Source organism: Lycorma delicatula, chromosome 12, assembly GCF_047948215.1.
Source record: "Lycorma delicatula isolate Av1 chromosome 12, ASM4794821v1, whole genome shotgun sequence".
NCBI lineage: Eukaryota > Metazoa > Arthropoda > Insecta > Hemiptera > Fulgoridae > Lycorma > Lycorma delicatula.
This window is the reverse complement of record NC_134466.1, coordinates 47,269,439-47,283,312: the sequence shown is the minus strand read 5'-3', so window position 1 is coordinate 47,283,312 and position 13,874 is coordinate 47,269,439. Positions and strand designations below refer to the sequence as shown.

Genomic DNA, 13,874 nt, shown 5'->3' with positions numbered 1-13,874 from the left:
TATGCGTTTCTATACCATACATCCGATTGCGATGAAACTTTGGTGAGTTGTGCGCACACTCGTGAAGGTTTCTGAATTAGTTTCATCCTCTTGGTGGAGCGGGGTCGAGATATTTCGAAAAATTGTACTTATGGTCCGATTGGGCTCATATTCAGAATATGTGTTACATGGAAACAAATACCGCTGCAAAAAAAATGGAACTGCTAGATGGCGCTGGGTTGAGATATTTGGAAAAATTACATTTATGGTCTGATTTGGCTGATTTTCAGAATATATAATAGTTGCATGGAAATAAATGTTTTTGTGAAAGATGGAAAAAGGGAAATAGGGAAGAAGAGAAAAAGTAAAAAAAGGGAAATTTTGTGAAATTCCGTAATATTCCGTTTTTTAATGTTTTATCATACTTTCAATTTTGTTCATTTACCCTGTTTATTGATATACAGTCAATTCTAGCAATAGCGAAGCATTGCCGGGTGTGCTAGTAATTTTATAAAAGTAAATTTTACCAAAATAAATAATTATTTTTAATTTGTTTTATTTTTCAAACTATTTAATACATTGTAATAAGAGTATGCTGCATTCAATATCTGTAAAACAGAAAAAAAAATTACTACAATTATTATTCATCTTATAATAAAAAAGCATGAAATAAATTTTATTTCACATCAATATAGAAATTATAAATTTGTAAACAAATTATAAGATAAAAAATAGATGTGTTTTAAGTCTGCGTTAATTATTTAAATAATTTAAACAAAATAATATTGAGGTAAATATATTAAATATAAAAATTACTGCCAAACAATTCACAAGTTAAAAGCTACTTTTGAAAATTATTTTGAGTACACATTTATGTACACGTTGAAATATACGTAAATGAATTATGTTTTATTTGAATTTAATTAGTATTGTTTAAAAATTAATAACATAATATTTTTTTCTAAAAAATAAAATAGTTTAATTATATTTTAAATAATTTGGTTGGAGATTGTTAAATGAAGTATAATAAAACCTTTTCTCTTTATTGCATTAAGTTATAGAAAAACTGTTCCATTGTCTGACTCGCCGGGTTGGTCAAATGGTGAACGCGTCTTCTCAAATTAGCTGATTTGGAAGTCGACAGTTCCAGCTTTCAAGTTCTAGAAAAGACAGTTATTTTTTCACGGATTTCAATACTAGATGGTGGATACCGGTGTTCTTTAGTGGTTGGGTTTCAATTAACCACACTTCTCAGGAATGGTCGAACTGAGACTGTAAAAAAACTACACTTCATTTACATTCATACATACATATATCATCCTCTGAAATGTTATCTGAACGGTAATTACCGGAGGCTTAACAGGAAAAAGAAATGTTCCATTTTCCGGTTTGGTAGAAAGATGGGTGTTGTTATTTTTTAAGAATTAGTGACCATTTTTTTTAGGAAAAATTCCGTATTAATGTTTACGGATAAACACCAGGATAACTTAACGTATTTTATTTTCTAAAAACAGATCTACAAGTTTCAAACATACGGACGCTTGATAATGATTTTAATCTCATTTTTATATTTTATTTTTGTTTTTAGGTAACTGTAAAAGATAATAATATACTTTATACAAAAATATATGTCGGCATTATAAAATATTTAGAAGTTACGAAAAGCTTAGCTTTTTATGAAGGTGTATTACGCAATTAAATACGGTTTATTATTATAAACGATATGATTTGATCATATCGCTGGGTTTTATAATCTAATAAAACTCTCCGAAATTTCGCTTTATGGAGACAACTTTATCCACGCGATAAATAACTAAAATTGTTTATGAAACTATAAAACCAAAGATGTTATAGATGTTAAAATTGATATTTAAACTTATCTTAAAAAAAATAAACAAAAATTTTGGGTGGTCAAGAAGAGGGACCAAAATTTTGTTTAGAAATTCTATATCTCAACATTATGTTACGAATAATGGTTTTATTCTATGAGAAGTCTCCGTTCAAATTATTTTTATAGTTTTCTCGTTCAAATTCAATGATGAATAGAAATTACTTTGTAGCTCAGCTTTAATTTAACATTACGCGATTTTTGTTCTTTCTTGGTCTGGGTTTTTCGGTTTGATAATATTTTTAATGTTCGTGTGATTCCACGGTACGATTCAAAGTCGTAAATATTTTCACATGATTACGGAAACAAATTATATACGTTATTCGATATATATTTTCTTCTGCCAATTCAAAAACTAGACAATCGTTCGACAAAACATACAATTTTGTATCAATGTTAAAAACTTGTTTCATTTAGCTTAATAAATCGATAATAAGATCACATGAAACGATTTATTTATTATGTCTAATATAAAAATTATTATTATTCACGATTACGGAATTTTATTAATTTCTAGTTAAAAGAATTGATATTTTAAACGGATGGAATTGATGATTCATGCACAAACGTGATACGATGGAAGTTTTCGAAAAATCAAGTTAATGGAAGCTACCACCAGAGGCCAAAATTTTCTCCAATGTAAAATAGATTAATTTGCCAATTTTCCGGCTAAATTATCAACGTTTAATTATAAACAGAATTTTTATAAATTATTAATTATAGAATTTAAACCTAGAAGAAGAAAACTTTTTGCAGGTGAGTGAAAATACCAGGTTGGTCTAGTGGTGAACGCGTCTTCCCAAATCAGCTGAATTGGAAGTCGAGAGTTCCAGCGTTCATGTCCTGCTAAAGTCAGTTATTTTTACACGTATTTGAAATCTATATCGTAGATACCGGTGTTTTCTTTGGTGGTTGGGTTTCAATTAACCACAAATCTCAGGAATGGTCGAACTGAGACTGTACAAGACACTTAATGTTCGCTCATACATATCATCCTCATTCATTCTCCGAAGTATTATCTGAACGGTAATTACCGGAGGCTAAGCAGGAAAAATAAAGAAACGTGAGTGGAAATATAGGCCAAAAATGAGGCGGACAATAGCTAGTATAAAATAACAGTCATTTAGCAAACTACAATTTCTTTATTAAATATCCTACAGATTTTACCTAATCAACGGCTGAATTAAATTTGTGTATCATCTTAAAGGAAAAAAATAAAAAATAAGTAAAGATTTTTTATTATTATTAAATGCGTCTATTTTATTATTTCAGCATGAAATCCAATCGATGAAGTTTACGTATTGCGTTCGTATAGGATGCAATAATCTGATGTTCGTAATAAAAATACCAAATACAATCATCGGATGATAACAGTAATAGTGAATATATAGTAGTTTCTTATGCCCTAACATAAAATAATAATGTGTCTGGCTGACACAATTCCTGACCGGCCATGGAGTCTTTCATTCATACCTGTGTGGACGAATTAGAGCTGAAGACCCCTTCTGCCCCTACTACTGTCGGGAGTTAGACACGCCGGAACACGTGATATTCCAGTGTCCGCGGTGGGACGAAGAACGCCGCGACTGTACTGCCGTAACTGGGTATCTCGATGTGGGGAAGATCGTCGTAACGATATTACGCAGTTCTGTGGACTTCGACACAGAGACGGATTTTGTGTCGGGATTACTGCAGATGAAATATCGTGAAGCGAGGGGGTGAGGGATAGCTTTGTACGGAGCTGCCGTTCGCCCGTGCTTGCAGAGTGGGCGGTGGTGACGAAGTGCGGGGATTCTCGCAGCCCCTGAGTTTAAAGACTGAGTCCCGGCAGGGCCGTCCCTTCGGGGGTGTTACCGTTAGAGGCGAAGCACAAAGGACCGAGTCCCGGTTGCTGGGTGATGGAGGCCGGGAACGCCATAGCCGGGCTCGTCTGGCGACTACAGGCAAAGGCACTTCCCGGAACCGTGTTCATGCTTAATTGGGGGTCTGGTTCCGAGAGGCAGAGAAAAAAAACAAAATAATGTAGTACTGAAACGTTATAGACACTCAAATATTTTTTTTAAATTTCTTACTAAGCGAATATTGTAGAATATTTTAGCGAATAAAAGTTTGTCCAAAAAGAAGGTAAACTGAACTTTTTTCAAATCTGATTCAAATGGGATAATTTCCCGTCTAACAAAAACATTTACAAGGTCTAAATGTGTGTGCTAATTTGAAAGCGGACACGTTTCCTAAAGATTATTTTAAGAATAAGTAAGACAGACGTCTTACTTATATTCACTGATGTGGTGGCCAAAAGCAAGTGGATAACCTACAAAATTTGATCTAAGTGATCACCGTTAATGCTACGTTGGCAGTGGTCTTATCGCTGCTGCCAATAAACTCTCCATTGTGTTAGTATGCGCTCTGCTAATTATTTTTTATAAGCCCAAAAATTTAACCAAGCGATTAACAATCTGATGCGTAAAATTGCATTCTTTAAATGAGTTATATCATCATAACTCCACCAACAATAAGGTATTATGTTTGTTCCACGTATACTCTTTTGTAGCAATTACTATCTTTCGTATAATGGGAACCGCATATATGAAAAAGTCTTTTCTTTCTCTGAAAATTCCTGCAAACATCAAGGGCTGGTAAACCACGTTGAATTTTCGCCTTGAAAAAAGAAATTCATCTATTTTCCTCTACAGATCATTCCCAGCCTTTTAATACTGGATTAAGAAATAATGTGTTCGCATACACTTCCATCAAAAAATTTTCCAATCACTTGTAGCGTCACTAACTAGTATATTCCATACTGCATTAGTACAGGAAATAAACATCTTCCAATTTAGTTTGCTGGAATTCAAGCACACAGCTTGTCACTATGTATAGTGTATAATTTACAATACATATATAGTTTACATAACGATTTTATTAATTCGGGAAATGAAAATAACGTGTTCCTTTGAAATAAGGGCATATTAAAAAAAAAATATATATTTTGAGGGAATGTATTTTCGTCAAAATATTTCAAGGGACAAGAAATCTATAGATATAGAAAATTTTGTATAAAAATATTTTGGCAAATTTTGACTGATTTTCTATTTGAGAAAAATAGGTAGGTTAGGGACATGTACACTGGGGTATACGTTGTAATTTTATCCAGTAGTATTTTGAGAACACAGTTAAACAGCTTCTATGTTTCTATTGAGAAATGCAGTGTTTTATTTTTGGGGGATTAAATATTTACTCGTTGTGGTAGATGTGAATTTATGTAAGTACCCAACTTAAAAAAAAAAAAAAAAAAAAGAAAAAGTAAATGAAATATAATATCTATAATTACCACTGCGAAGTTTTTTAAACTCAGCTCCGATAATCCAAACAGTTTTATTTCAACTGGATTACTACATCTTGTCATTATAATTAGTAAATATTTTTTAAACCACTTTGGTTTGTCTATCCATGGTATGTCGTACACAGACATCGCCAGACGTTTTGACTGAAAATATACAACGGAAAATAATTTAAAAGTAACTATAAGTAGATCTTAATAAAAATAAACATAATTTTTTGAATAATTGTTTTATTCAATTTACATTTTTATTGGATCCCCCTAAGTAACAGTAGTTTGTCAGGGGTTTCCATATAAATAATAAATACCGAGATAAAACGAAAGAAATAAATATATTGAAAAATAAGTCAAAAAAAAATTATAACTTATTAACATAGAAAAAAAAATCTCATAAAAATTAATATTCTGCTCTCTAATTCTCTCCTTCATTTTATTCAAAATTAATTAAATATTAAAAAAAAGAATGTCTTATTTCAACTTTTTCATAAAAATAAAATTTAATATGCCCGGGTACAAATCTGAGAAAATCTTTGGGACAAGATATGACAACGTACAATAGCCGTACTTGTTTGAGACCCGTGAATAAAATAAGGTGTCTTACGAGATTCATAGGTTATATTTTTTTAAAAGGTTTGATGAGAAAAAGTTATCCATAATAATATTTTTACATAACAGACCTCTGTGTGCAGAATAGAAGTCTGCTGATTCTACGATAATCTTGAGTACTTGTCTATCGTTACAGGCTTTTATGATAATTTTTTTTTTTTAATGGAACGGATTACATTTAAATAACAATCCTCAGAATGTCCCAAGCATAACACCATATCTTAAGACTGGCACAAATGATGTGAATTATACAATTTTTAAAAATAAGGAAACGAAACTGTTGATGTATTTTACATTATATACTATGCATTCTAGCAGAAATAACACTAATTTATTTACACCAAATATAAAATTCAACAATAATATCTAATTATCTATGCTTCTAATTGCTTATGTTTGGATTTATAAGCTACAACTGGGAACTAGAAGAAAGGTGAAAATATTTGCAAACCAGTGCACGTTTCGTTTTTTTTTATTAAGAATTAAGCCTTGATGATGAGCCCAGCGTCACAGTACATCGAGATCTTTTGCTAATGAAACACAGGCGTTCATAGGAGGCATTTGATATGATTAGAGCAACATCATCGGTAAACTGATATAACTTAAAAAGTTGTAAACATTTATCGGTACAATTACACTAATTAAATACAACGAAGGTTCCTAAGATATACTCCTAAGGGACTCGGAAACCTACGTGAACTTAATGATGCAGTTTTAAAAGGTTTATAGGTCATTATTGATACCAAAACGTTTAAAAGATCTGTGGACGGAACGGGGAAAATAATATCTTGCAACAAAAGTTTTTTTAGAATAGAAATATCTTCCAGTAAATATTTTGAATATTCAAACTTCTAAAAAATATGATTTTAACTAATCCTGTTGATATATAATAATAATAAAAAATGTTCTGCCCAAAGGTAGGTTTTCACTTGGCCGCCTTCCATTCTGGTCGATTCTGTCCCATCCGTTTCATTTTATAGTAACTACCTCCGTTTTTATATTGTCTATCATTTTCATTCGTCTCCGACCTCTTGCTTTCCTCCCCCGTTACAAATCCTTCCAATGCCGTCACCAACAGGCAGTCACATCTCAGTCAGTATCCCAACCGACTGCAGTTTCTTCTTTTTATAATTTCAATAATCGCCCTCTCTTCTCCTTCTCTACGAAGCCTGTCCTCATTCCGAATTCTCTCCGTCCAACTGATCTTTGCCGTTCTCCTCCAAACCCACATTTCAAAGGCCTCCGATCTTCTCTCCTCTCCCTTCCTATGGCCCCATAAAGGGCCATATTCCACGCAAAACATTTCTCAAGTTTTTTCCTTAGTCGCAGATCTAGTTTGCTATATAGCACTCTCCTCATTTTGCTGAACGCTTCCTTTGCTCTAGCAATTCTACTTAACTTCCTGATCACACTTCATATCTTCCTTAATGATGCACCCCAGATAACGTTGATATATAATAAATAATTATTAGAAGCAATGCAGCTTAAAGGGTTATACAACATGTAACCATTTTCACTTTTTAAGAAATATTTTAAAAATTGGGGAATTAACGATCTGTCCACTTATTAAATCCTTTTTTACCTCCTGCCGGACGCACCATAGAGATAAAACACGAATAGCGTACTAAGCCTACCGCTGATTATTAACCTTTTATTACCGGAAAGATATTTATGTATTTATTAAACCATTCACCAACTATATGGGGCAGTTTCACAATTAATTTAGAAAGAAAATCGAGCTGTTGCGAATCATTTCTTTAATTATTTAATGGAAAGTTTCTAAAGATCGTATATAAATATTTTTTTAGAATTTCAATCAAATAATTATTTCATATTGGTATCAATTAGAACTAATCATCATGTAACCAGACGTTGAAATTATTTCTTAAAGACAAAATAATTAATTGTCATGAAATTGACAAATTGCAGTATATTAAATGTTTGTAATATTATAATAAACAATAATTTTAAAGCTATGACTTGAATCTTTTAAGTAAAATTGTATCATTTGTATTCTTTTAATTTAGTATTAAACAGATTTGCGTTCATATTTAATCAGTATTTTCGTGTTACAATATGTTCAGTTTTGGTCAAGGTCGCAGACACAACGTTGTTCGAGAAACCACAGTTTTGCTGATTTCGCATTAAACGGACTGGGTTTATCAACAAATCAATGAATGGTGTTATAAACAACATAACCCAAGTTGTTTATTATTATTATTATTATTCTGAGCTGTGCACGAATGTTGTCACCAGCTGTCGCCAGTCTGCTCACTGTGTGCGTTGGGTGTGTTAGCTTCGGTGCTGTGTACATTGTTTTTTTGTTGACAATATATCGTTGCATGAAACTCTTTACTAAATTAAAATTTTACAAAGACTTTAGTTAATTTTTACTTATTGCTCGCGGCTATTTCCGTATTGTCGGATATAATATAAACTACTAAAATTAGATTATTGCTTCAAGTAAATATTGTGCTCGGTAGGACTGGTATTGCTATGTTTTTTTTGTGCTGTAAGTTATTTATGTGTTTGAATTCTTTTCTCTTTTTTATATTGTGAAGATATTTTTTTTTATTATATTTATAATTAACTTTAATGTTGAAGTGCTGTTTAATTTTTTATTTTCAATAATTCGTAATCACTACCCAATCCAGACCATCAGATCCTCTCAGAACACAATATTATCTACATTAGTATTTATTTATTTCAGGTAAATTATGCGCTGTTCACGTAATAACTTTAGTAGCTAGGTACATGTTGCGGAAATCAGGGCAAACGAAAAACTGCGCATATTAGAAATTTAAAAGAAGGTACAAATTTTAAATGGTTTCCGCTATTTCACCGAAAAATCAACCATTCAGAATTATATTCTATTTCTGTATTCTATTATATCCACAGATGCTGAATATTATACAGATGTTGAATAAGATGACTACGTAGTCATCCAAGTTTATTTCTTATTTCTCATTTAATTTGTTAATTTAACACGGGATGCGAGATATACTTGGGAATTAATATATTTTCTTTTTTTTACGAACTGAGAAAAATCAAAATAAAAACTATAAGATGATTCTGTAAAATATCAATTAAATTCTAATTATTCAAATTAAATTTACGAATCCCTGAGAAGATGTATGCGGCATCTGAATGTTATATTTACATTAAGAAATAAAATAAAATATTATTCTTGTATTTTCTTGTTTTCAATAAATTAACGTCTTACCTCAGTTTTTATCCTTTCGGCTTCATTATGAAAAAAATAAATAAGGAATGAAGCATTTAATCCTTCTGGTATTCTAAAAAATAGGTTTTCCTTCTGAAAATAAACAAAAAATATTAAATAGATGGTAACAAATATACAAAATGATTTACGAAGAATGTAACAAATATTCAAGACATATTCTACTTGTGAAAATAAAGAATAAATTCATTTAAATATAGGATCAAAAACACTTCGTTAGCGAGCGTCAGCTGGCGAATTATTTCGCTCTCATTCCTATACCTTCGGTAAAATTAAGCCAAAATGTATATCTTGATATCTAAATTAAGTGGTAATCTTAATAATTTTAGATGAAAAATCATCTGAAAGAACACTAGTATCTGTGATATAATATTCAAATCCGTATAAAAGTAACTGCCTTTACTAGGATTTGAACCTTAGTACTCTCCGACTTTAAAATCAACTGATTTGCGATAACTTAACCAAAACGTCTTAGCAAACTACGTTATCTAACAATTTCGGTAGACTCATTATTCATGAACATACCTATTTGCGATTTCTGGATTTATTCTTTGTTTAAAATTCCGCTAAAAGGAAAAATATTTGAAGACGGAGAAGAGGTCAAAAGAAATGCGCTAAGTTGATTGATTATGGTCACTAAAAATTACTTTGAAAAATGCTTCCAATAATGCAAACATCAGGATGGGTATATCTTGAAGGAGATAAGTCATTGAATTAAATTTTTTAAATCAGTAGTTTAATTTTTTTGTTTTTACCTTTTGTTCACACCTAGAATACTAGATTCCGGTGATGAAGATTAATTTTTGTAACGTTTTAGCTACATTCAACACATGGGATTGTACGATTGGTACAGAAATAAGTAGTACCTAACAATAATAATAATGAAAGTCTAACCACGAGTAAAAATTATGCTTAGTAGGTCAATTTTTCGTTCCGTTCTTTAAAGAAATTTAAAAAAATGTATAAATTTTTTTTTAAAACTGTTGCACATTTTCGTTTTACTAGTGTTATATTAAAATTAATTATATAATTAACTAGCGTACCCCGTCGCGACTTCGCCCGTGCTCTATGGTTACTTGCGCTCCCGTCACGATCAGAGGGTCAAGACTCGCTTCACTCTCCCACCCGTTTTCTCCCGTTTCCCTTTCGTTCTCCCGTTTCTCTTTCCCTTACTTCCCTTTTTCCGTTTCCATTTACTTTTCCCAGTTTTTCTTTTTTCCATTTTCCCCTTCTTCCCTTTTTACCTTTTATCTTTTCCGAATTTTCCCTTTCGCCCTTCTTCCTCGGTTTTCGATTCCAGTTGGTTTTCGATGAATTTCGGTATAGGTTCATTTTTCCGCTAAGCAGAAACCATGGTAAAATTCCTTGTTACTCCTAATTTAAAAACAAAGCCTTTTCCGGACACATATTTAATATGAACTTTTTTCATTATTTTAAACAGAGAAATACAGCTGTAAAATTTAACGGCATTCTTCTCTCGCTCTGCGCGCGCACACGGTGTATTAATATTACTTATTTGACAGATGTAATGAATTACTTCATTTCCATGCTTTACCTACGCTTTTGACATCTTCAATTATTTTCTTTAGATATTCTAATTTTTTTAATTCCATTTTAATTTAATTATTTATTTATTTATTTAAAATTTAATTTAATATTATTTTATTTTATTTTAATTAAATTTATTTAATTCCCTTCCTCTTCCCCGATTTCCGTATACCCCCTTCCTCTTTCCTTTTTTCTGTTTTCCTTTTCCCCGTTTTCCCCTTTTTTCTTTTTCCCCTTCTTCCATTTTCCATATTTCCCTTTTCCGATTTTTCTCTTTCTCCCTTCTTCAACGCGCGTAAATCGGTCCAGTAGTTTTTTAGTCTATAGCGGACACACCTATCGGAAACATTGCAGTGGAATCGTAAAATATTTAGTATAGCGTATGTAGCTTTTACGTCTTTTAGTTTTTTATCGATTTGAACCCCTTAAAATTAAAATTTCGCAAAATCCTTTCTTTGTGCACACCTACTTAAAGATACGAAGGTACCCTGAGAATTTCAAGTCTCTACCTATAATAGTTTTGGTTGTACGTTGATTACGAGTCAGTGAATCAGTCAGGACATTCTCTTTTATATAAGAGATTTGCCGGCCTAATAATATAATTATTATTATAATATTATTATTAATATTAATAATATAATTAATTTGTAAATTATATAATTTGCCGGTCTCCGTGGCGCGAGTGGTAGTGTCTCGGCTTTTCATCCGGATTTCCCGGGTTCGAATCCCAGTCAGGCATGGAATTTTTCATAAGCTAAAAAAATTCCGCTTTCCCACGCATAAGCTTTAAGCTTGTGGTGGCGATACATCAAGAAAAAAAGGAAATTTTTATTTATTAGATTCTATAACATTAGTATTGGGCTCTTTCCCAGCACGTTAAAAAAATTATCATAATAAAAAATTCAATTATTTCCCCTTCCGGGTTAAAAATATTTTCATTTTATTATTAGCCCAAAAGTAATGAAGAGGTAGACATTTAGAAGTTTTTTCGCTCTCTTTTCCTCCTGTTATTAAGATAATTTTATTATATATATATATATAAGAAATAAAATTACCTGTGTGATGGAATAAATTGAAATACATATGAAAATTGATACAACGCCATTATAAGCGAAAGCGATTCCTTCTACTCCTTCTTTTACAGCGTTAATTTTTCTGAAAAAAAAAATTATGGATAAAATACAGCACAGTAAATTATTGAAAATAAAGTATTAGAATATTTCAGAAAATATTTGATGAAAGCATTAAATCAAACAAAATACGGATTTAACTATTTTGTTATTAAGGAAATGGAACTTTATTGGCGAATCTTGGTTTTGAGCATTTTTCAAGTCGTTTATATAACATAAACCGTTTAGTTATATTAAGAAATATAATAGCATTACAGAGATTATTGAAATTTAATTAGTAAATTTCCAATAAATACTATATAGTACCTATTTTGTATTCTTAATAGGGAATAATTATAAACAATAATTTTACTTGTATAGGCACGGTCAAGTAATATATAAGTAACTCAAAATTTATCTTCAAACAATAGATGTGGACGGTTCTGTTGTGTTTGCCAAACCAAGACGGACTGCGCGTTGAAGATAAAAAAACAGACAAAAAAAACAATTATTTGCAGAAACTTTGAATTTGTAGAAACGGAAGATCAGGTTGAATTATTATTCTATTATATAGTTGATGATTCAATAACTGACTTATTTTTCCATTAATGGCTAAACTGCTTGTTTTTTTGTTTTTTTTTTGCGTTTAAAGTAACATTTTTATTTAATATTTTTCTCAACGCCTTAGCAGTAGACTATTTCAAGTTGAAATTACTAAATAGTATATGTCATTTTATGAAAGAATTGACAGGTAGCTTGACAGTATAATTAATACTGATAAAACAGACAGTTTCCTGGGCAAATGACAAACGGTTTATTAATTTCATATATGTTTTCGTTAACGTTTGTTAGAGAGAGCTGACAGCTCTGTTTGGTATTTCAATTGTTTATTGCTGAAGAGAAAAAGAAAACAATTTAGATCGAAATGAAACGACATTTCGTTTTTACTGAGACACAAGAGTTTACAAAAAAACTGTGATATTTTCCGACACAACCGCTATCAAACACAAACATAAAACATCTTTAATCCTATTTAGACAGCTATCACATCTACGTACAAAGATACACAAACTAAAGTTTTTCATATATAAATTAAAGAGTTATTTACTTGTATACATATTGGTGATTTCGAACCATAGTTATAATATATATTTTTAAAACAATATCCATATAATTTTTCATTTCACTTCCATTAGCGTTTTCCAAGTTTTAATATCATTCAACATTTTGTTTATGATAACATTCATTTCTTTAATCGATAAACTAAGTAATTTTATTTCAGTCACAATAACTTTCATCGAATTATATCCTACACTGTAAGCGATAAACGAATATTTCCGAAAACCTACAATTAGTATCGCTTGAAATATAAATATCAAAATATAAAACGGTACGGTTTTCATTTTATCAACGTAATAGAAGTTATAAGGTAAAGGTAAATCTTCAATATTTAAACATTTATATTCGTCACGTTTAATTAAATATATTGTTGATAATATCGGTTGTACGATTACGAAATTAAAGTATATAACGATTATATAATAATTTAATCTATATTGTTTGGTAAGCTGTTTATCATTCCAACAAAATATATTTTTTCTTTCATCTGAAAAATAATCAAAAGGTGTTTTAAAAAAATTTCCTTTTAATAAATGTACTACTATTAGAAATTTACGAAGTGAAAAAATAAAGAAAAATCCAAAAAGAAACATACAACACAATACATCTATCTGTTTTAATACATCGATTACTTTTATTTTATCGTCCCATTTATGTACGATGAAAAATATACTATTAATAAGCAAAAATGCGCATGATATACAATATAATATAGCCTTCTTTCCATATTTTCCTGAGTCCCGATTGTAACCCAGATTATGTAACTCATTAAGTAAAATATTATAATATTTTTCCATTAGTTTGACAAAATTTTTATACTGTAACCTGAAAAAAAAAGAAGGTATTTAATTAATATAATCGTTTCCTTATTATTGTTAAAATTATATATATACAAGGTGGCATACTAAAAATATTGATAGTGGTAATAATGGTATTATAAGAAATTTACGAAATGAAAATGACAAAATGAAAAAATACATACAACATATCTATGAGTTTTAGTTCATCTAACACTTTTTATAGTTCCAATTGAATATAATAAAAAAC

The 13,874-nt window shown here is 30.4% G+C and overlaps 1 protein-coding gene across 1 annotated transcript in view; it reads right to left on the bottom strand.

Moving 5' to 3' along the window:
- Nucleotides 1-518: 518 nt before the first annotated feature.
- LOC142332755 (odorant receptor 43a-like) overlaps nt 519-13,874 on the bottom strand; it is a 31,336-nt gene continuing 17,980 nt past the window's right edge. The window contains exons 3-6 of the mRNA XM_075379369.1: nt 11,655-11,754; nt 9,034-9,126; nt 5,196-5,351; nt 519-587 (exon numbers count right to left, since the gene is read on the bottom strand). Of these exons, the coding sequence (XP_075235484.1) occupies nt 525-587; nt 5,196-5,351; nt 9,034-9,126; nt 11,655-11,754 (412 nt within the window). The 3' untranslated portion in view covers nt 519-524. The remainder of the gene's footprint in view (nt 588-5,195; nt 5,352-9,033; nt 9,127-11,654; nt 11,755-13,874) is intronic.